The 23,219-nt window shown below is 44.1% G+C and overlaps 2 protein-coding genes and 1 long non-coding RNA gene across 3 annotated transcripts; 2 read left to right on the forward strand and 1 right to left on the reverse strand.

Annotated features, from left to right (window-relative positions):
• Nucleotides 1–822: 822 nt before the first annotated feature.
• On the forward strand, nucleotides 823–14,311 carry recql5 (RecQ helicase-like 5). The gene is made up of 19 exons (XM_005750083.1): nucleotides 823–984; nucleotides 1,150–1,271; nucleotides 1,371–1,892; nucleotides 2,742–2,838; nucleotides 3,958–4,069; nucleotides 4,159–4,321; nucleotides 4,396–4,478; nucleotides 8,417–8,638; nucleotides 8,736–8,829; nucleotides 10,542–10,581; nucleotides 10,665–10,723; nucleotides 10,949–11,019; nucleotides 11,154–11,247; nucleotides 11,326–11,502; nucleotides 11,628–12,244; nucleotides 12,333–12,399; nucleotides 13,533–13,754; nucleotides 13,834–13,906; nucleotides 13,988–14,311. The coding sequence occupies exons 1-19, from the start codon at nucleotides 888–890 to the stop codon at nucleotides 14,110–14,112; spliced, it is 3,057 nt and encodes a 1,018-aa protein (XP_005750140.1). The 5' UTR covers nucleotides 823–887; the 3' UTR covers nucleotides 14,113–14,311.
• LOC102213054 (uncharacterized) lies at nucleotides 4,511–7,620 on the reverse strand. The gene is made up of 3 exons (XR_312189.1): nucleotides 7,123–7,620; nucleotides 5,391–5,509; nucleotides 4,511–5,297 (listed from the first exon to the last, which is right to left on the reverse strand). It is a non-coding gene; the product is annotated as an uncharacterized LOC102213054 (long non-coding RNA).
• Nucleotides 14,312–15,927: 1,616 nt separating the features above from the next.
• On the forward strand, nucleotides 15,928–23,028 carry cdr2l (cerebellar degeneration-related protein 2-like). The gene is made up of 5 exons (XM_005750084.1): nucleotides 15,928–16,417; nucleotides 18,385–18,497; nucleotides 20,065–20,213; nucleotides 20,511–20,675; nucleotides 21,540–23,028. Exons 1-5 carry the CDS (start codon nucleotides 16,339–16,341, stop codon nucleotides 22,474–22,476), a joined length of 1,443 nt encoding a protein of 480 aa, XP_005750141.1. The 5' UTR covers nucleotides 15,928–16,338; the 3' UTR covers nucleotides 22,477–23,028.
• Nucleotides 23,029–23,219: the final 191 nt, after the last annotated feature.

Consider the following 23,219-nt stretch of genomic DNA (forward strand, 5'->3'; position numbering starts at 1 on the left):
GTACGGAAGAGGATTAGGGCCACCAGAAAAAAGTGGGCACGTCTTTTTTCTTCTATTCCAGAGTTCTGAGGAAAAAGTCAGAATTCTGAAAATAGTTCTTTTCTTTTTTCCTCATTTTTTGACTGACTTTCTTTTCTCAGAATTCTGACCTTAATCTCAGAACTCTGACTTTTTCATCAGAATTATTTTCAGAATTCTGAGAGGGAAAAAAAAGAAAATTCTGAGAAAAAAGTCAGAATTCTGAGATTACAGTCAGAATTTTGAAAATAATTCAGAGGAAAAAAAGTCAGAATTCTGAGGGGGAAAAAAAGAAAATTCTGAGAAAAAAGTTTGAATTCTGACCTTTAATTTTCCATAGAATTCAGACTTTTTTACTCAGAATTCTGGAAAAGAAGAAGAAAAACAAAAAAACATGTGCCCACTTTTTCCCCCCAGTGGCCATAATCCTCTTCCATACTAATCCTCTTCAGTACAACTACAGAATTTTTCCATAATTTGCATGTGACGTTTGTATGGTTTAAAGGTCCTTATTTATTTATTTATTTATTTATTTATTTATTTATTTATTTATTTTTAGGAAATTCAGGACTTATTTGTTATCGATAGATAGAAGCTGAAAGGCGTATCAGCGGGACCAATCACAGAACTCTAACTCTTTCACCATGACAAAATGCAGATACAAAATAACGCATACAATTTTAATCAAAAAATTAAATCAAATAATTCTATAACAAATATATTCAAACTGAATTTAACGCCGTTAAAAGAAGCAAACAAACAAAATATTTCTTTACATTTTTTTTGTGTTTTACGCGCCCGTGATGACGCAATCACTGCGCGACGATGCCTAAGAAGATTTATATGAGTTCCCAGCAGGTAGTCAAACGATGACAACAAATTTAAAACAGGCCTTAAAAACCCACTTTGGGTTCGACAACTTCAGGTCTAAACTGCAGGAAGATGTTGTTAAAGCAGTACAAAGAGGTAAGTCGGCTCATTTTTCCTGTCTGCCTCTCTGTTAGATGAACGTTAGCAAGCTAACATAACTGCTGTTTGTCTTTAGTTTTGAATGTGAGGTTCAGTTGGTTTTCACAGACAGCGAGAGACAGAATAATGTGTAACACGGTGGTCTCTGTGGTCTTCCTGCAGGTGACAGGGATGTGTTTGTGTGCATGCCTACTGGAGCAGGAAAGTCGCTCTGCTACCAGCTGCCTGCAGTGCTTGCTGAGGGCATTACTCTGGTTATATCCCCGTTAATCGCTCTCATTCAGGTTAGCGTCTGTCTCTAGCTCCTGAGCTCCAATCCAAAACCTTCAAATAAGTTTTGCAGTATCAGGTTTGCTTTAACCCCTGTTCGTGTTTCTATCCAGGACCAAGTGGATCACTTGAAGGAGTTAAACATCCCTGCCTGCTCCATCAACTCTAAGCTCCCAGTGAGTGAGCGCCGGTTGATCCTGGCCGACCTGGGGAGCAGCAACCCGAAGCTAAAGCTTCTCTACATCACTCCAGAGATGGTGGCCTCGCCCGCGTTCCAGCCCTGCCTGATGGACCTGTGCTCCCGTGGCTTGCTGTCTTACCTGGCTGTGGATGAGGCTCACTGCGTCTCGCAGTGGGGCCATGATTTCCGACCAGACTACCTCAAGCTGGGTGAACTGCGGGCTCGATTGCAAGGAGTTCCCTGTTTGGCCTTAACAGCAACAGCACCCAAGAATGTACAGGAGGACATCATTCAGTCCCTGAGGCTGTCCTCGCCGCTTTCTTTTCTTACACCCGTCTTCCGGAGTAACTTGCACTATGATGTGATTTTCAGGGAGCTGCTGCCAAACCCATACGTCCACCTTTGTGCCTTCATTAAGAAAACATTATCACTCGGAGGTGGATCTAACGGACAGGTTTGTAGACTGTAGGCTGTCATGTGTTATCCTTTTTACAAACAGAAATATTCAGATAGAGTAGCGACAGTTTGCCTAAGGGGTTTACATTTTTGGCCACAAGTTTAAAAATACTCATCATGGGCATGAATGTCATGCAAATTCTGAGCTTTTAATTACTTTTTTTTAAACTGTTCTTTTTGCATTGGGGAATGATTGTATGTGACTTTAAAAAACAAGAATTGGGTGCAAAATAATTGACTTGGGATTTTCTCTGATCCACACAATGTCGAAAGTGTAGATACAGGCTCCATAAATAGATACAACCCCTATAATTAGATTAGATTAGATCAAATGTCCCTTAGCAAGTTGCATGTTGACCAGATGCTTTTGGTACCCAACAGTTAGCTTCTAGTTTAATTCTGGATGGATATTTGAATACTTATTGTGGCAGAATTGGTAGAGTTCTTTAAAGTGGTTGATTTCCTATCAATTCCCATCCTTAAGCATCACTTATAAAAAGGTTTAAACGACTTTGCCATTTACATTTAAAAAAATAATAATAAAATAAAACAAACAAAATAAACCAAAAAAAAAAACAGAACAAGTTTTTAATTATTGAAGCATTTTAGCACCTGTATGTTTTACTTCTAGAATGACTTTTTGTTAAATTTTATTTCAGGATTGTTTGTGTGCCTTTTCTCTGTTTTATAACATTTCTGTTGTTATTAACGGCTTGATTGAGCTCACACAGCATTTTCTTGTGTGAATACAACTGATTTTGTTGCCTAGAGTGGAGGAATAACACTCTTTGCCATTTTCTTTCATGCAAACTCTGGCTTAATCAAACTGTCTGGTGTTCGTAAACAGGGATGTGGGATTGTGTACTGTCGGACCAGGGAAGGTTGTGAGACGGTAGCTCACCAGCTGACGAAGCTTGGAGTCGTAGCTAAGCCGTATCATGCAGGTAAAATTATTTTATTTTATTATTTTTTTTACCTCCTTTTTTTTTTTTTTTTTTTTCCCCTTTTTTTTTTTTTTTTTTTTTTTTTTACATCTATATAAACTGATCAGGCATACGATTATGAGCACAGACAGGTAAAGGGAATAACACTCATTAATCCTTCATTGTGGCACCTCATAGTGGGTGGGAAATATTAGAGAGCATTTTGTCCTCAAAGTTCATGTGTTAGCAGGAAAAGACTGGATCAGAGCATCACCAAAACGACATCTCTTGTGCGGCGTTCCTAGATGCAGTTGTCAGTATCTATGAAAAGTGTTCCAAGAAAGGAGCAGTGGTGAACCGGGGGTAATGAAGGCTGGCTATCCAAGAGATTAGCTACTGTAGCTCAAATTGCTGGACCAGTGAGCAATGGAAGAAGGTGGCCTGGTCTGAATCACATTTTTTGTGGATGGTCAGATGCTTAGTTACCTGGGGAACAGGATACCAGGATGCACTATAGGAAGAAGGTGAGCTGGCAGAGGCAGTGTTGTGCTTTGGGCAATGTTCTGCTGGGATCCCTTGGGTGACTTTGGGTTACTTTGACTTGTACCAACTACCTAAGCATTGCTTCAGACTATGTTAACCCCTTCATGGGACTTGTATTCTCTGATGGCTGTGGCCTGTTTGAATGGTAAATGGCCTGTATTTGTATAGCGCTTTACATGTTCAGTCATCCACCCATTCACACACACATTCACACACTAGTGATGGCAAGCTACAGCCGCCACAGCTGCCCTGGGGCGCACTGACAGAGGCGAGGCTGCCTCCCACCGGGCCCTCTGACCACCACAAGTAGGTAACGGGTGAAGTGTCTTGCCCAAAGATGTGCTGGACAAACAAGTCCAATCCACGGAGGCCCAACCTCGCAACTTACAGGACTTAAAATATCTGCTGCTAACATCTTGGTGCCCAACACCACAGCACACCTTTCTGGGTCTAACGGAGTCCCATACCTCGATGGGTCAGGGCTGTTTTTTGGCAGCAAAAGCAGAATGAGCACAATATTAGGCAGCTGGTCATGATGTTATGCCTGATCTGTGTATAGGATGTGTAAAATTTAGTGTTTGAGCTCTACTTTTGTAGGCTTGAAGGCAACAGATCGGACAGGGGTACAGAATGAGTGGATGCAGGGGAAAGTGCTGGTTATTGTGGCTACCATCAGCTTTGGCATGGGAGTAGATAAGGCCAATGTCAGGTGAGGCTGCAAATGCACAGTTATCACTCGCATTCTTCTTGTATCTAGTTTTTTTTTTCCTGCCATTGTGTATTCAAATGTTTCTGCAGATTTGTAGCTCACTGGAACCTCGCTAAGTCTCTGGCCAGCTACTACCAAGAGTCTGGGCGAGCAGGGAGAGATGGCCTGCCCTCCGCCTGTCGCACATACTACTCCCCGAGAGATAAGGAGCAAATTAATTTCCTCATTCGGCAGGAAGTGGCAAGAAAGCAGGTCAGATTAGCAGCAGAGCAGGATGGAAAGCTCTTTGCTGCACAGTTTTTATATGTGTTTAAATGTGTCTGCAGGAAAAACGGGGCTTTGCAAAGGACACTGACAAAACCGCAATGACTGACTTTGAAGCCATGGTGTCTTTTTGTGAACAAGAAGGGTAAGTAAAGGATTCACACATGCGGTGACAGGTTATAATTATTGTTATTTTTATTATTATTTACATACAGATCAAAGCATAACTGACAATAAGTGCAGGCTTAAAGCATTACATCACAACACAACGCCTTCACCTGTTCCACAGTATGTAACGTGCAGTTTTAGATAAAGAGTGCATTTCTGTTTCTGGACAGCAGAGGGCAGATTTCCTCTCTTACCATCCTTTGAAAGCTGCTTCCTGCTTGAGGCTCTTGACTAACTCAGAAGTCTGACTGCCAGTTCTCATTACTTTAGAGTGACACATCATTATGTTTAGAAGGCTCTGAGAAAAAACAATCCAATCGGGCATTCCCAGTCATTTCTCACTGTTTGCCTAAAGTTAGTTTCATACACGTGTTCAGTCCTGTATGGTCCAAGAAGTTTCTGCCTGATTCACACACAGCTGGAGTTGGCCCGGCCCTGTCCTCAGGGATCGCTGTTGGGAGTGCAGTGATGCTCCAAGGAATGTGGACTCTCCTGAAAGCCTGTTGACTCGAGCAGGTGTGTTTGGCAGCGTTGCAGGACATCCTTTACGGTGTTTGGCAGGTGTTTTGTTGTCCAAGGGTTGAGGTTCTTTAGTGCTGCACAGCATGCACCCTGTACAATTCTTGTGTGTGTGTGTTTCTAAAACACGATCAGGACTCGCTGTGTGGAGAGCTTGCAGTTGTGTCTGTTTTTGCTCAAAGGTCGGGACCCTTTAGCTTCCTCTTGCGACAGCAGCAGCTGCAGCAGCCGCAGCAGAAGCTCGCGCAGGTCACCACTGTGATGAGCAGGACTACAACTGTGGGAGAGCAGCAAATAAACAATGTCATGACCAGCTTATTGATGAACAAGCAATGTGGGGGGAAAAAAAACATATCGACCAAAAACTCACGAATAAAAGTTAGCAGGACGAAGAAAGCTCCCAGCTCTATGGGGTTGGCGTTGGGCAGACCTTGAAGCTTGACCCAGATTCTGCCAAGGAGGTTCAGCGTCTGTTCTCTGGCATCCATCCTAGTGAAGACAGGTATACAGCACCTCTTTTATTTCCCTTGCAATCTAGGTATTTCTCCTGTTGCTCACTGGTGACACTGTGAGTGGGGCGAGGTGGAATTGCTATTTACATGTCAGAGCTAAGCAGTTTTTCAGCCTGTGGTTTAGTGGGCGGGTTGTCATGAGAAGGCAGGAATCTCACTGCCCGAGAAGAAACGTGTGTCTGATAGAAAGCGGTAAATGCACTGGTGCTTTTTCTGTGCCTGAACAATTTTAATCCAACCGGGTTTAAAAGTGTTCTGGAGGAACAATATTCTGCTCTGTCATGCAGGCTGTAAGAGGTGGGGATCGAACCGCCGACCTTCGATTAATAGAGAAGCTGCTCTGTTTATGAGAGTATCGTAAACAGACGGGCTGATTCACATATGGGTTGAGTTAACAAGAGGAACAGAACGAGGCCCTTCTCTGTGATAAATGTGTTAATCAGACGGCTCTGCAGACACTTCAGTGTGTGCAATGGGCGGTGGTAGGGTGGCAAGTCATTGAGCTGGTGCTGAATTGCTGGAATGGGTGTGACAGCGTGTGGCATTTCTAGTTTTGAGAGTTCTTTGTAACTAACACTTGCAGTACGAAGCATAAAAGGATAAAAACTATTGAAAATAACTACAATATGAGTTATTACACTGGCACTGAGGACAAAGCCTGGAAACTTGGGGGTCAACATGACGTCTTGATAATTCAGAGGAGTTATGGTAGTGTATGGTAGTGTATCCTCCTTCTGATCACATGCTTTTGAGTATTCTGGATGTAAACATCCTGGTTCCAGAAGTGTGGATAAGGTGGTAATACTATCCAAAGTACACTGTTAGAAATCAGGATACTGTGGCATACCTTAGCCAGGTTTCACAGCTTTCTTTGTTCTCAGTGGCCGAGCTGGTGACAGATCAGATCAGGGATCAACTCCACCCACAGGATCTGTAAACCTGCACTGTGTAATTTATGCAAGTGTATGTGTCTCGTGTTCCTTGTCAGAAACCTGTATCACATATACTCAAAACCAGGATGAGATCGGGGGAAGATTTGCATGATCACAAGCTAACTTGTCCTTCCTGGCTTTGAAAATTTAAATGTGGGGAAAGGTTGTGCTGCATTGCTTTAACTGTGTATAAGTGTAATGTGTTGTTTCCAGTAAAATCCAGTAATACATATCTGCTCTGCTCACTGGAAAAAAGCCACAGAGCTAACTCAGTACTTTTATAAAAACAGCTTAAATGGGCCACATGTATTATAGCTATGCTACACACAGTGATGTGGGAATTTAATGCTACAAAATATTTTCATGCTATTTTTTAAAAATCCTAGTATGAAAGTGTAAGTCAGGAGAAAAGGAAGGATTGATTTTCCAACCATGCGGACTGTTCCTACCTGAGACCGTGAGCTTGTGTGGAACGCGATGCTGATTAATAACAGATTTTGGAGCTGACTGTATGTTCGTTAAAACGATGAACAGTATTTACAGATCACATGCATGTGACTCTGAGAAATTCTCTATTTTTAAACACATTTTACACATTCGTCTACTTGAATTGTTTTTCTCACGCTGCGCTCGCACAGAAACATTTAAAAGCACTTACCTGCTGATCGGAAACTTCTTGTTGTTTCTTTGTTTGTTTGTTTAGTTTGGGGTTGTTTTTTTTTTGGTTTTTTTGTGAAACTTGGCCGAGCCTAAACTGTCAGAAATCGCAAAACCAGTTGGCAATTAGGAGTCGGTCGGAAACGTGTCATTCTCTTCTTTCCCCTGACGGAGCTGCCAGCTGAGTGCCTTTGCTTTAGGCTGCGTGCTAATTTGTTTGTGGGGACGTCATCCGGAGGAGGAGTGGTGCTCGGGCGAGCCTGAGATTAGCGGTGGAGGTTGAGATATAGTTAAGAGGGTTAATTCCACTGTCACTGATGACAAACTGCACGTGAGGGGGGGAAAGTAGACGATAACAAATTTCATCCAGCGCTCTTCTGCCCTCTTTCACGCTGCTCTGACTCCTCAGTCGCTTTGAGTCTTCTCATCTCTTCCCCTCTTCCAGGCTTCTTGTTGCTCCCTTTGTTTGTTTTCTTTGGTTTTTTGATTTGTGGCTGTCTCATACGCGCACACACAGAGTAGTTACTGCTGTGTCTTACTTTTCTTTGTCTGCCTCAAAGGCTGTTTTCTCTTTGATAGTCCTGCTTCACAGAGCTTTGTTTGCCTCTGTCGTTCCCCACCTCTTCTAGTGCTTCTCTTTGTTTCATGAAAGGGAGGGTGGCAGCATTTCCACTTCTAGCAAGGTAGCTGGTATGTTGCTGAAATGACTCGTCTAATGGGCTGTTTCCCAAGTGCTGGTGTGTGTGTGTGTGTGTGTGTGTGTGTGTGTGTGTGTGTGTGTGTGTGTGTGGATGTGTGAATACTGGCCGTTGCGTAATGCTGGATATGATAGTGTGATACAAGAGACCTTTTTTCTGAAAAGAAAATCCCGTCTAAAGCAGGGAACAGAAACATGCTGCAGAGGAAGCGGGTGACCTGCTGTCAGACATTAATAGTATTTATTTATTTTTTTCAAAAACCTTGAAATTGTAAGAAAACAACGCTGAACGACTGTTTCCAAATCCAGACTTTGTGCCTCTGCATCCATCCTTCATATCCGTCGATAACAGTTAGTTAGGGTTAGTGTTGATGCAACTGCGTTGTGTTTTTCATGGGACAAAGAGTGGCGCTTGACCTATTTCATAACAAAAGTATTGATTATGGGGATTGATGTGGTGGTTACACAACAACTAAAAGATCAATATTGTTTCTAAAACATTATCAGAAAGATGAGATGATGCCTTTTTGCAACTGCAAACTGCAGAGTGTGTTTTCTTTAACTCGTCTGTTCAACGGTAGCTCTTTTCTCGTTTCAGTTGCCGCCATGCCACCATCTCAAAGTTTTTCGGCAACACGGCGCCGAACTGCGCGGGGGCCTGCGACTACTGCCGTAACCCCAAGTTGGTGCGAGCGCAGCTGGAGAGAGCGGCCACGCTCAGCACCAAGATCGGTGCGGCTCAGAGCAGCGAGCCTAAGGGAGCGTTCGGGTTCCAGCCGGACACTTATGGAGGAGGAAAGAAGGGTTACGGCTTTGAAAGGCAGGACGATTTTTAGTGATGTTGTGTGAAATGTCCCGCTTGCATTTATGACTTGATGGTTGATCCTGTAGGTTAACACCGATGTTTTGCTTCGCAGGTATGACGAAGGGGAAGGTTATAGTGAAGATGATCCTTTTAAGAGGAAGAAGGAGTTTTCTGAGCTTTTCAAGAAGCAGATGAGCATGCGGAAGGTGATTACCACAAAAAAAGAGAGAAAATCAGCTCATACTCTTTGGGTAAAATATATACGTTATTTCTAAATGTAAGGACAGCATCTCCAGAGTGTTTGTGTTGTGCCTCTGCACATCTGTAAGCCATCTGGGGCTATCAGGCCCTGTAAATGCTGCTTTTGCTAAATGGCTCCCACATGTTCAGTGGAATTTTTACAACATTTGAACTAAAGTATTCCTCATCAGGTCCAAGAGGAGGTTGGCCAAACTGTTTATAACATAGCATAAAAAGCAGGAATGCCATGATTATTTAAAAAAAGTAGAAACTGAGCAGGAAGAACAAACAAGTCATTATAGTGTGTGGAGAGTTATGGAGGTTATTGATGCCTCAGGGCTTCGTTGCTCAGAGCTTCATTTAAATGTTGCTAGCTTAAAACTATGGTTCTTTTATCTTTCTTTCTTTATACATTAAAGAGACATTCTGCACTTCAACTACACATGCACAGGCTTTTGGACGATGATAAAATGTTGTTAATTGTGGTGGATATTAAATCAAGCCATCATGATGCGATTGAAGTGCCAACTTTCAGCTTTAACTCTGAAAGTTTTTACAAAACTGTCGCATTAGCTGTTTGGAAGCTACAGACATTTGTACACACAGTCCCCCGTTATCCGTCTTTGTGTTATTTTCATGAAATGTTAAGCAGAAGAATATCAGAGGTGGATTAGACTGAAAAAACAAAGTAACTATCAGAGAGAGAGAGTGGCCAATCACACAGTCATGTTCTTTCTTAAAAATGCTGAGTGCACTGACCAGCTCAGCAACATCAAAACGCCTGAAAAACGTGGATGATGACGGAATTATTTCTATGGTTATGAAAAACATCCTTAAAATGTCTAAAAAAAAAAAAAAAAGTCTTTAACAGTCATCATTAACAACGTCTAAAATGGAGATGGCTCGATGAATGGAAACAGAAAGGCTAGATCACAAAATATCCAAAAGAGCCTGAAAACAGTTCAGCGCTGAGAGAAATCTGGAGATGGAGAGAAACGGCTCGTGATTGGAAGCATACCACATCACCTGTCAAACATGGCGGAGGCAGTGATCTAGATGGGCATGTGTGGCTGCCAGCGGATATAGATCACTAGCTTTTATTGATGATGGTGACTGCTGATGGATGTGCACAGGCCTATACTCTCTGCTCAGATTCAGAAAAATGCTGCAAAACTGATCCGAGCTTCACAGCACAAATGGAAAATGACACAAAGCAACTCAAGAGTTTCTGAAGGAGAAGAAATGGAAGATTCTTCAATTGCCAAGCCAGTCAGCTGATCTCTAACCAACAGAGCATGCTTTAAAGTTATTAAATACAAAGCTAAATGCAAAGAGACTCAAACAAGAAGCAACTGAAGGTGGATGAAGTCCAGGCCAAGCAGCTCAAGGGGGGAAACGGCAGGCTACGCTTCATCCAAGTATTAAAAACAATCTATATTCGTTTCTCCAGTTCATTTTAATAAACAGTTAATGCAGAATTATTTGATAACCCCTTAAATTAAATGAGAAAGTCTGCACATTCAGTGATGTGATGTGTACAGAAGCAAAACAACAAAAAATTGCGTCGTGGTCCCAAAGCCATATATAATAAATGCTCACTGTTGTCTTCTATGTTCTGGCTTTAATACACGTGTGAATACTGAAGGCTTCCCTTCTGCCTGTGCTCGTGTTTATTTAGGGTAACGACAGCAGCCAGAGGGAAGAGTTTGTTCCTCCAGGTAACGTGTAACACGAACAGTAAAAATGATTGTGAATAACTCTCTCTGTCCTGTTTTGTAACCGGTGTTATTCTGCTGTGTAGATATCGACTGCCCGCTTAGAGAGGCCAGCAGCCAGAGAATTCCCAAGCTCAGTGTAAAGGTACAAGACAAAACTTGAACACTACGCACACATTCCTCATATCTGCTGCATTTATGAACACGTCCTTCAGCGACTCAGGTCATGTGATGAGAAAAGCAGCGTTTAAAAAAAAACAAAACGCAGCAGCTTAAAAGGCTGTGGCTCGTTGGCGTTTGACATTTTGTACAGTAAAAGCAGAAAGTGAGCGTTTTCCGAGGCGTTAATAAGATTCATATTGTATTTCAGGCCAGAGAGCACTGCCTGTACCTCCTGCAGGAGGCGCTTCAAGGCCAGCAGGGGGCAGAAGATGCACTCAAGTACTTATCTAGATTCATTCTGATTTTATTTTTTTGGTTTTTTTTAAACATTTTTTCCTCAAACATAAAAATACTGCAAAAAAAAAAAATACATACAACTAACTTTTCTCAAAGTGTCGGCATTTGTCTCTCAGCTCTGACAGTCTGTCCTTGGCGGTGGATATTGAACACGAGGTCTTCAGAAACAGCAAGTCCTCTAACTTGTACAAAGCTGTGGTGCTAAAGAAGGTAAGTGCAGGCTTTTTGTTAATGTCTCATTGCCATATAGAGGGAAATGTTTATGCTTAGCTCTATTATTCTGTCAAGGTAACAGAGATGAAGAAAGCGGCACCTGCTTCAGCAGGTCGAGATAAAGCAGAAGGTGCTAGGAGCAGCAGCGGCAGCGATTCCAGAGAAACAGAACTCAAAGAGGCTGGATCCTCCTCTTCATCCTCGTTTTCTGATGAGCCGCAGGGGTTCACGCTGGCATCTGAGGTGTACTCGGTAACATTGCTTTTCTACTTTCCCAGATTTTTTTTTGATTTTTTAAAAATTTTTTTAAAAAGGAAAACTGGAGGTTTTTGTGGCTGCAGAGTATTCAGAGGAAAACATGTTTTCTTCCCCCCCAGCTGAAGCGTAAGAGGGTAGGGGCAGGCCAACGGGGCTCTTCTAACCCCTTCATAACTGCTAAGGATTTAATAAACCCCTCCATGTTGGAAACAGGGGCTAACAAAGGTAGGACAAGCGGCGGATTTTTCAATGGCTACTCAGGAGAAACCATTATGCAGGGAAAAGAAGCCAACACAGATGCATCATCGCCCATCAAAGCCAAAGCAAATGCCGTCACGACCTCCCTGAGCAGCCCGACTAAAGGAGGCAGAGCCATGAGCAAGAAGCAGCAGAAGCTGGCGGAAGCAGCAAAGAGTTCCCACAACATTTCTCATTTTTTCATGAAGAAACATACTCCAGAGAAAAGCCAGGATGAGGAGGAGATGCCGAGGGAGCCCGAAGCCGCTTTATCTCCCGCTCCAGCTTCCATCTCCCAGGAATACATCAACCAGGAACCACACTCACCTGCTGCGTCAGAAGGAGAGAGCAGTGCTGCACAGTCAGAGACTGAGGATGTGATCCTCGTAGAAAACAAATCTGAGATAATTGTTATACCTGATGATGACGAGGAGGACGGAGCTGATATTGCAGAACCAGTTCAAGAGACATCTGAGCAGGACCTGACGTCCATCACAGAGTATTTGATTCTTAATTTGATCAGAAATAGCGGAAAAAAGCCTTTTATTGACTTTTAACTGCTTTTTCTTCCCCCTGTTCTCCCACAGACAAAACAAAGACGAAGAAGAACTTAAACCAAGTGAAGAAGAGGTTAACACAAGTGAAATTCCCGGGGTAGGTGTCTGTACACCCACAAAAGTCCTTCTTGAAACAAGTCTTTCCGCTCAGCAGTTTGAAGCTAGATGAAGTGCTCCAAAGGCTTTATAAGTTTGTCCAAAAATAAGACTTTTGGACAAATGTATAAAGACAAAATAAGACAAAGTAAAGTTTTAAGAGATTAGAGTTTGAGCATGATAATCTGTTTTACACTCAGATTGGGGGTTTTTCCACAGGAAGTCAGTTGGCATACAATTTTAGCATTCACTGTATGGACAAAAGAACTGGGCCACCTACACATTCAGCAACTGCTCGAGCAACTCATGGAAACTCATGACATGAAGCTCCTGGCGCACAGTTTCTGTGCTGATGTTAATGCCAGAGGTTTTGAGCTTGGCAGTTATTCAATCAGTGGAGCTTTAGCAACTTTTACGAAATACCAAATAGCGTGTTCGACAAAGCACCTGAAGTATGCAGGAGTGGGTCGAAATCTGTCACTCTTCAGTTTTCCTTATAATTTCCTGCATAGCTTCAGACAATATTGAATTATCAGTATAGAAAAACACATTTAGCCTCTTTCCACAATCCACACAATCTAAATCCAAAGTCTCGTTTTTGTTCAGCATAATTTCTCTTTTCTATAACAGACTGAGCATCAGCATGATGGGGATAGATATTAGTTTTAATAGAAAACTCCTCATTAAAGTCCATGTTGTAAAGAAGGGATGTCAAACTCATTTTACATCGTGGGCCACGTACAGATCACTTTGATCTTAAGTGGGCGGCCCAGTGAAACTCCTTTCTGATAGTGTAAAGATGTTTAGCCACACATTTAATCCCCTATATTTAAATATATCTGTTCTGTGAACCATCTGTAAAAATCATAAATTTCTCTAGTATGTTGTGAAGGAACAGTAACACTCTGTTATTTAATGGTTTATCTCTTACTTAGAGATGTCTATTAGGACCATGGGGGGAAAGCCATTAAACATATGAAAATACAGTTAAAATTCTAAAATTTATACCATCCTATACATTTTCCAAAGATATCCAGATTGGAGTCTTTGGCAGGCCAAACCATAGATCTCAGTTCTGCCTGGAGTCCTGAGTCTGACTTTATGCTTGTGAACAATCATGACATGTGTGTCCAGGTGACAGATGACATGAAAACCATGACGGAGTCTCCCCCTCCGGCGAAGCGCAGCCGGCCCGGGAATGAGAGCAGCAGGAGAGTAACCTTCAACCCCAACGTGCAGGAGAGAGCCCTGCACCCGGCCACTGACTCGCCCAAGCCTGTAACACTTAAGGAAGCAGCTGATATCGTGGTCCGCTACCTGGACCCTTTTTACACTCAGGGAAAGTTTGCCACAAAGGTGAGCGAGTGCTGTGTTTGTAAAAAAGTAGGTTTGCGATTAAAAGCAGAATGATTAAAATTCTTTCTTTATTTCGCAGGAGCTGTTTAAGTCTTTCGCTCGCTACCTGTCTCACCTTCTTACAGAGGGAAGGAGCAGGGGGAAAGGCCAAGGTAAAGGGTGCATGGGAAATTTCTAACTTGCAGTTTGCTTTGTGTGCTGGTCCTCTTTAACTCCAGCCTCTGGGTCCACAGTGAAAGCAGAGGCCAAGGCTCTCATCAAGAAGTTCTTCAGCAGCGTCCAGCGCTGTGAGAGCGAGGCAGACTGGAAGCACCTTAAGAGACCTCACAGCTGTAAAACCACAGCCAAAAGTGAATGAATGGGGGGAGGAAATATGTAGCCCTTCCTCTTTGACAGTGCCTAAACTTCTCCGGTTACGATGACCTCAGGCTTTGTCACAGATGCCTGCTGACGAGGTTTATGGTCCACTTGCTGCTATTTTGTTATTCTTTTAAAATGTTTTCCAGGATGGTTGCTGATACTGTAACTTGGGTTAATAAATAGTAAGCATTAAAACAGGGACAGTTTTGCAGCCTGAGAGATCAGACAGATGCATGTGTGAGACTTCTTTTTAAACTGCAAACTGTGTGTAATTCACATGGCCTTATTACATCACAGTGCAGAGTTATGCAGACCCAGTGGTGCTTGGAGCAGGAAGCCAGCTGAGGTTTTTCACAGGCTTCTCATAGCAGGAAAAGCAGAGGTGTAATTATTGGCATTCAAACAACAGCGTGCGATTTTGAGCAAGCTGGTTTGGGGATCTTCCGATGTTGCCATACTGGAACATTTAATCCCTTCTCTTTGTGTGTGTGTGTGTGTGTGTGTGTGTGTGTGAGTGTGTGAGAAAGCTAAAATACTGGTTTGTTGTACAGTGTCTGCAGCCCTCTGTTCAGGAAACATTAAAAATGCCGTCACAGTTGTCCTCTGATAGCCGTCTGTCACGTTTAAGATGACATTCATGGTTGGGTGGTGTTTAAAGATGGGGTCGTGAAGAGCAAAAAGACTTTGAAGCTGTTATTATTTTCTTTTTAATAAATTTTTTGTGCTATTAAAAAGGGAATAAATAAGCCATGATTTCCTTGTTTCTCTGAAAGTTCAAAGTAAGTCATTGAGATTCATTCCCTGGGGGGGGGGGGGTTCGCGTGTAAGTCAACGGGGGAATAAAATGCACAAAACACATGTTTTAATGCTTCTGTTTCTGGCAGACTATCTTACTTGCTCTTAAATTTTATGTTTTTGTTTATTCGTCTTAAATACTGGAGCCAGTTTTGTTTTTTTTTATTCATGCAATCTACTGTGAAACTGTCCAGCTTGAATTTTCCTGTATTTAAAAATATTCTGTCTCTCAGCAGGGGGAGAATCTGTGATGCAGGGCTTTTTCTTTTTCTTTTCATTTCCTAAAACATGGTTTCCAATGATGAAAGCATATAAAAGGCGACTGTATCAGTCCCCACAGTCGGGAAGAAACCAAAAGCAAAGATGGCCACTGAGGCCCAGCTGTGGGGAGTCCTGGTGGCCACAGTGGAGCCAATCTGTGCTGCAGATTGTTCACAATAAAGTCTGTGTCGAATACAAAGTACCAAACAGTGTGAGACGTCTCTTATTATTGTTGTTGTTATTATTAACTGTACAGGAGACGTCCCTGGTGGGGACGCTGTCAAGTAAACGATGATGTCATCTTTAGTAGTGCTGCTTTCAGGAACTCCTGCTAACGTAGGACTCAAGAGCCTCCCACTTTTTATGAGTAATGTCATTGCTTATGTTGGTAAATACACAGTAGTCAACATCATTTACGAAAAGGGTGTGTATATATTTTAATCTTCATGATTATGTGTTAATTTACCTACATTATAAAGAATCCGGCCCTTTTTGGCCACTTAAAATGTGTTTATAGTACCATTATGTTTTACTTGTTTCAATTTCCGCTGGCCCTTTTGGCCAGATCTCTCTTTTGTAAGCTTTGGATAGTGGCCGGATCAATCCAAATATCAATAGTATTGATACGAACGCTGATATTGGTATCGGCTCAATATCAATATTTGCAGTACTGCACAGTAAAATGGTCTGTTAAAAAAGTCTATTAACCTCACTGATAAGGTAAAAACAGCACTGAATTCTTTAAGGGAACAGTAGAAGAAGAATCTCAAAAGACTAACGTTGCAAACAGCACTTTTCTCCCACAGCACATAAACGCAGCACCAGCAGCGCTCGGTTACTCGGTTGCCGCCAGGCAGCCAGTCTGCGTCCGCTGCTGCGGCTGCACATCAAAGCCTGATGAGACACCGAGGAGACGCTGTCAGCCTCCTCCAACCTGCTTCACGTCGAGGCCGCTCGGATGCGGGGTGCTTCATATCTGCGGACGCTTCGAGAAGAAAAAGGAGAAGGAGCAGGTGCACCGAAGTCCCCGCCGCCGAGGTTTCCTCTCTCTGAGTGATTTGGGGGGGGGGAGCTGTTGTTCGTTGTCACTTCCGGGCGAGCAGTCGGTACCACCGGCAGCTCACATCGCCGGCGGAGGAGGAGAAGAAGAGGAAGTTCGGCAGCATCGATGCTTCGCGCGGGGAGGATGGAGGAGTTTGTCACGGAGGAAGAGGAGCCGTGGTACGACCAGCGGGACCTGGAGCAAGGTGAGCCCACTCCTCCCAACCCCACCCCTTTTCTATTAGCAACCGCTGGCCCCCGGGTGTTCATGCATTTAGAGGTGGGTGGAAAACCGGGAGGAGGTTGCACCTCTTAAAGGCAACTCATGCACGAGTTGGAGCTGCCTGCCCTTCATCTCATCAATTACTCCGATCCTGTCAGCGGTGGTTCGGACAGCAGTCCTCCTGTCAGACTGACTGAATGTCTTCCTCTCATCTCAAGCTGTTTTTCTCGCTCAAATCCATCAGCCCACTTGCTGTGGAGCTGCATGACGTTATTTTGAGTGTATGTTCCTAACAAAAAGGTCAGCACAGTGTGTGCAACAAATCCCCAGAACTTTGTAGATTTTTGAATAAAATGAAAGAAGCAAAGAGCAGCAAAGGCAGCTCAGACTGTTTATTGTTGCTCCTCCTTGCTGCTGTGTGACCAGCCCTGCCAGAAAAATGGCTTTAAAAGGCTGCAGTTTCACTGAGAGTGCGTCTGAGGGGAGCTGTGCTCTGGAAAGCCTGCGTCCTCCTGCAGCAGCATCACCCCATCTCCTGATTACCTGCTGACCCATAGAGCTAAAGCAGCTTTGTAGCGTCATTGTACAGCGTGCATGGAGAGGCAGGTGGATTTGACTCCCTGTGTGTGTGTCCATCATCAGAATTTCATCTCAGCATCATTCAGCATACAGACTAAAGTCATTAGCCCCCCCAACCCCACTCTGTCCCCATCCCGCAGGCTGATCTGATTAGGGAGCCCCGGACGAAGCCTCCTTAGTGGAGATCAGAGATTTGAGGCTTTTCGGGGTCAGACTGGAAGCGTAATTACCGTCAAGCTCTCACTGTGCCACACAAATACACTGCGTGCACTTTAGAGCCTGGCATCATTTTGCCCCAGAAATGATGCTGTGTTATGCAACTTTTCTGCTGCCGGATCTACTATTTGGTGACACCACCCCCCTCGCCTACCCACCCCCTACCTCTGTGTGGTTATTAGAATCAGGCAAACATGGAAAATGAGTCCTGGCAGATGGTGTGGTTAGTCCTGCAGCTTCATCTGACCTGTGAGGGGGTCCTGTTGCATGAGGAGTTAGAGTTCAGTCCCTGTGATGAGGATGACTTTCTCAGCAAGGCCTCCTGCACAGAACTCAGAAGTTATATAACAGAAGACTCTCGGCACGTGCCCGCCACAGGGACAGAAGCGGCGCCATGACTGTGAGGTGCCGTGCGAACTCTCCTCCAACGCCTCTTCCTCAGCTCATTAGCGCTCTCCGGTTCAGGCTGGAGTTTTGCTATCTCTTCTGTCTTGTTGAAGCATGTCCTTGCCTCCCCTCGCTGCGTTTTAGGCGACAGAGAGGATGCACAGCGTGCACAAATGGAGCTTGTTAAATATGTTAGATAAGGCAGAGGTGTTACATGCAAATGAGCCCAATCGGCTCTAATCTTTTGGGTTTTACACCTGCAGAACTGCATGCATGCAGGCTTGTGTTTTTATCCTCTGCGTTGGGTTGAAAAAACACTCCATTCACTGCTCAGTAATGGATGTCAGTGCCTCTCTGTCTCCTCCCGTCCCTCCACTCCCCCATGTTTGTTATGAGCTTCAAGTATACAGAGCCAGCAGGATTCTCCTCCTCTTCAGTCCAGCTTGTTTTTATCCACCAGAGGAGGATGAATAATGGATGCTTCACGCTGTGTCAGAAAATATCAGCAACTGTTAAGGTGTTGTCAGAGCTCAGGCTCCTGCTGTGCGCACAACTGCAGGCTTTTATCAGCATGATGTGAAGAGAAACCAATCTGCAAGACAACTATTGTGATCTTTAAAATAAATGCACGGTAATATTTGGTGCCTGTTCTCTTTATCTTGGTTTTCATTAAGTCATCCACAAACAAGCCTGAACAACTGGTTTTAGCCGTAAAGCCCTGAGAGCGAACTCTGCTTATGTCTGTCCTTCTCTCCCATCTCTCGTCAGACCTGCATTTGGCAGCGGAGCTCGGCAAGACCCTCCTGGAACGCAACAAAGAGCTGGAGGACTCTCTGCAGCAGATGTACATCAACAACGAGGAGCAAGTGCAAGAGATTGAGGTGTGCTACCCCTGGGCTGCTGCCTGTCTGTGTTCCTTTTCTACTCAGTTATGGTGTAAAGTGAGGGGAAGAAATGGCAGAAAGCAGCACGAGTGTGTGAGAAGAAAAAAACACGTGCAGAATGCGTCAGCCTCTTCACAGCTCAAAATCTGCATGTGGTGTTAGCGACGAGGCTCGCCGAGGGTAAAGTAAACACCTGATGAGAGCCTCTGAAAATGTATTCTCAGTCTTAGAGATAGACACACAAAGTCAACGTATCGAATTTTGGCGAAACCTGTATATAAACTCGTTAGCCACTATATTAGGGACACCTTACTAGTACTGAGTTGGACCCCATTTTCCTTCTGCGCTGTCCTAATTTTTTGTGGTACAAATTTCAAGTCAAGTCAAGTGGCTCTATTGTTATTGCAACCATGTGCAGTGATACAGTACACAGTGAAACGTTCCTCCGAGGCCATGGTGCTACATATGACATATAACAGGCAATCTACACAGCGCTGCATAAAGTGCAATGTGCAAAAAATGCAAAAAAACAAAACAAAGACAGTGCAACACCAACCTGAACAGAACGATACAGACACAACACAGTGCATGCACAACAGGGCAATAGAAATGTGCAAAAGACTGAGCATTGTGCAAAAAGCCACTTGGTATATGAGGATGAGGGTGTGTGTGTGTGTGTGTGTTAATCCAGTCACTGAGTGTTCGGGAGTCTGACAGCTCGGGATAAGAAACTGTTTCGCAGTCTAGCAGCGAGGGCCTGATTACTCCGGTATCTCTTGCCCGAAGGCAGCAGGGTGAAGAGTGTGTGTGGGGTGTGTGGGGTCCTCCACAATGCTGTTGGCTTTGCAAATGTATCAAAGTGAGGTGACTGTGGAGCCCATTTAAGGACACTGAACTCATTGTCATGTTCAAGAAACCAGTTTGAAATGATTAGTTTTGTGACATGGTGTGCTGTCCTGCAGAAGGTGGATACACTGTGGTCATAAAGGGACAGGCATGGGCAACAACAATACTCTGGTGTCTGTGGTGTTTAAACTATACTCAGTGGGAACTTATTAGTGCAATTTTGTGACCTTGTGTAATTTGTAGCCTCAATTTCTTGTTCTTAGTTGGCAGGAGTGACAGCTGGTGTGCTCTTCTGCTGCTGCAGTGTTCAGAGATGCTCTTCTGCTTACCTTGGTTTTAATAAGTTGCTGTGGACTTTCTATCAGCTTGAAGCTCTATGGCCATTCACCTCTGACCTCTGACATCAACAAGGCATTTTCTCCCAGAGAACTGCCGCTCTTTGTTCTGACCATTCTCTGTAAGCCTTTAAGTTAGATTATTAGATGTAGATTTTCCAGTGTTCTGGCTTAGATGTCTCACAGTTTTGACTGACACTACCCACGAGATGAACTTTTAACCCATATGAACCAGTGTGAACTGTAATTGTATAAACGTGTGTATTTGGGTTAGTTTGCATTCTTTAAAGTACTTCTACCCTGTGCTCCCAGGACCAGTCTGTTCTCCAGATGTAAACCATTAAGATCCTCTCATTTTAATTGCAAACATGCGTCTCTTGCAGTACCTGTCCAAGCAGCTGGAAATGTTGCGGGAGATGAACGAGCAGCACGCAAAGGTGTACGAACAGCTGGATGTGACGGCCAGAGAGCTGGAAATCACCAATGAGAAGCTGGTGCTGGAGAGCAAGGCGTCGCAGCAGAAAATAGACAGGTGACCCACAGCTGCTTTGAGCCCACGCTTTCACTATACGTGCTTGGCCTCTGTGGGAAAAGCAGCGAGCCTGATGTAACAGTCACTTCGTAATCAGCTGAAGAATGTGAGCCTTGCTGCGCTGACAGACCACTCCCTCCACCTGAGCAGCTGGTTTTAAAATAATCGGATTTAAATAATCAGGGATTAAATTATGTTATGTTGGTTTGTAATGCTGAGTCATTCCAGCATTGAGATAAAGGTATGGTGTAATCAAAATGGAAAAAATCAGTGATCTGTGTGTGTGCATGCCTGCAGGTTAACCAGCACCATGGAGACCCTACAGAGCCAGGTGGACAGTCTCACAGCTCGGGTTGAGGAGCTGCGAACTTTGGAGGAGCTGAGAGTCCGCAGGGAGAAGAAGGAGCGTCGCAAGACCATCCACTCTTTCCCCTGCCTCAAGGAGCTCTGCACTGCTCCGAGGTCACTGAGCGTCTGTCTGTAACATAGAGCTAACAGTAACTGTAACATGTCCTTTGTATGCAAAAAAAGTATTTCATTTCTTAGTTTTTTTGCATATTTGTCGCACTTTTTTCCAGATCATCAAACAAATACTAGACAAACATAACCTGAGTAAATGCAAAACATAGTGTTTAAATCATGATTTCATTTATTTCATTTATTAAGCGAAAAAGGTATCCAAACCTACACGGCCCTGTGTGAAAAAGTAATTGTTCCTTAAAGCTAATAATCAGTCATTGTCAATGAGTCTTTCACATCTTTGTGAAGGAATTTGGACAACACTTTTCCTTTTTTTTTTTAAAAATTCAGCCACATTAGAGGTTTTTTAGCGTAAGCGGCCTGTTTAAGCATATAAATCTGATTGAAGTCCAGGCTTGGCTCCAAAACTTTCACTGCTTGTTTCTTAGCCATTCAGAAGTGGACTTGTTGGTGTGCTTCAGGTCATCGTCCTGCTAGATAACCAACCCAGCGAGGCCTTGGTGTGGCGAGTGAAACCGAACTTTTTTTCTTTCCAAAAAATGTTGTTAATCACAGTTAATTCCTGACTTAACAAGAGAGGCAGTTACTTTTCCACACAGTGCCAGATAGGCTTCAGTAGCTGTTTCCTTATAAATGATGAAGTCATCATCTAAAAACTGAATTCTGTATTTGTTCGGGTTATCTTGGTCTAGTATTAAAATGAGTTTGATGTAAAACAAAAAAACCAGAAGGACTTGAATGCTTTATCACTGGACTGTATTTATAGTGTGACTGTGCAGTGTTTGTACATGAAATTTGAATGAGATTGGCCACAAACGCAGCTCACTGAGTGTTTTTTCCTGTAAGGTATGAGGATGGTTTCCTGCTGGCCAATCCGGGTAGCGTGGACCTGGCCGAGCGACAGCCGCTGGATGAGGAGAACGACCGTCTGAGAGACATCGTGTCGTCGCTGCACTCGGCCATGGCTGCAGAGCGGTCCAAGCGGGAGGGTGCAGAGAGGGAGTGTGCTGCTGTGCTGCAGGAGTTTGAGCGCCTGGAGCAGCGTCTCCTAGGAGCAGAAGGATGCCAGCTGCGGGTTCAGGAGTTGGAAGCTGAGCTCCAGGAGATGCAGCAGCTCAGGAAGTCCAGGGTGTGTCTGATTGGTGACATGGAAGACGGCCTAGAGAATCTGCTCAATAACGGCCCTGAGACTGACACTCCAGAGGAGAGCCCAGGGCAGGAGGATGGAGGCGAGGGAGGTGCTGGAGAGGCTGGGCAGCAAGGAGGACCGGTGAGAAAAAGCTGCAGCGACACAGCCCTGAACGCCATCTCAGCTCGTGACGCAACAGGTAGACGGCAGGGGAGCTACGCCCTCCACGCCAACGGCGTGCGCAAACGGGGCATGTCCATCCTGCGGGAGGTGGATGAACAGTACCACGCGCTGCTGGAGAAGTACGAGGAGCTGCTGGGGAAGTGCAGGCGTCACGAAGAGAGCCTGTGCCACGCAGGGGTGCAGACCTCGCGCCCCGTCTCCAGGGATCCCTCCATGAAGGAGTACAACATGGCCGCCGCGGGGCCTTCCACCTCCGGAGACGTCGTGATCGCCGCCGCCCCTCCTACACCCCCTCAGACTCCCTCCACCCCTGAAGCCCTGGAGGGGATCAGCAGGCAGGTGGAGCAGGTGGACAAACGGCTGAGCCAGAACACGCCAGAGTACAAGGCGCTGTTCAAGGAGATCTTCTCCCGACTGCAGAAGACAAAGAGCGACATGAACACGAGGAAGAGCAGAAAGACTAACAAGTGAGGCACAGATGAGATACTACAAACATCTCAGTTTACCAAACTGTTTAAAGGCTTCTCATTTAACCGTTTGGACACCCTTCACTGCTGTATCCTGTTTCACATGAAACTGCCAAAGGGATGAAATGCTTCTCCTGACTGTAACTGACAAACTATCTGAACGGAGGGTTTTGTTGTGACGTCGTTTGTAACTGATGCAGAAATGACTCCGTTTATTTTGCATTTATGATAAACACTGAAGCCAAATAACAGGCCAACTTTCAGAAGCTTTAAAACTTGCAGCATTTACAGCATGCATCTGGCTGATAACACAAAAAAAGCTAAATCTGTCTTTGAGAAACAGGAATCGCAAGCTTTTGAATGGCTCAACGAGCTTAAAGCTTTTTGAACTCACCGGATAGCACAAAAGTGTACCTCCTGAACAGGCAGCGATGCTTCTGCATCTTTTTCAGGGATTTATTTCATCATTTCCACACTGTGCTGTCACATGATCCAACTTGTTCCTGTAATAGGCTGTTTTAATGTTTCCTGTTGATTAAAATAACTACTGCATCAACCATGTTCTCCTTTTTTGTTTTTGTTTAAACCTCTGCCAAGGTGGTTTAAATACATGTTTTTGTTACTGCTTGCATGTGTGCTGCCAGTCTGTCTGTAAATGCAACAGCTCGGAAAGTTTTGAATGAATTCTGATAAAACAGATCCATCAAGCTCAACTTTATGATTTATTAAAAATCAACAAAAAGCCTT

This window comes from Pundamilia nyererei, unplaced genomic scaffold, assembly GCF_000239375.1.
Source record: "Pundamilia nyererei isolate P.nyererei 1_Seehausen unplaced genomic scaffold, PunNye1.0 scaffold00261, whole genome shotgun sequence".
Classification (NCBI taxonomy): domain Eukaryota; kingdom Metazoa; phylum Chordata; class Actinopteri; order Cichliformes; family Cichlidae; genus Pundamilia; species Pundamilia nyererei.

Coding starts and splice junctions, on each gene's coding strand:
- recql5 (XM_005750083.1), top strand. CDS start 888: ATGACAACAAATTTAAAACAGGCCTTAAAAACCCACTTTGGGTTCGAC. Junction 10,582..10,664: donor GGAAGAGTTTGTTCCTCCAG/GTAACGTGTAAC, acceptor TCTGCTGTGTAG/ATATCGACTGCCCGCTTAGA. Junction 11,503..11,627: donor TGGCATCTGAGGTGTACTCG/GTAACATTGCTT, acceptor CTTCCCCCCCAG/CTGAAGCGTAAGAGGGTAGG.
- cdr2l (XM_005750084.1), top strand. CDS start 16,339: ATGCTTCGCGCGGGGAGGATGGAGGAGTTTGTCACGGAGGAAGAGGAG. Junction 18,498..20,064: donor AGCAAGTGCAAGAGATTGAG/GTGTGCTACCCC, acceptor CGTCTCTTGCAG/TACCTGTCCAAGCAGCTGGA. Junction 20,214..20,510: donor TCGCAGCAGAAAATAGACAG/GTGACCCACAGC, acceptor GCATGCCTGCAG/GTTAACCAGCACCATGGAGA.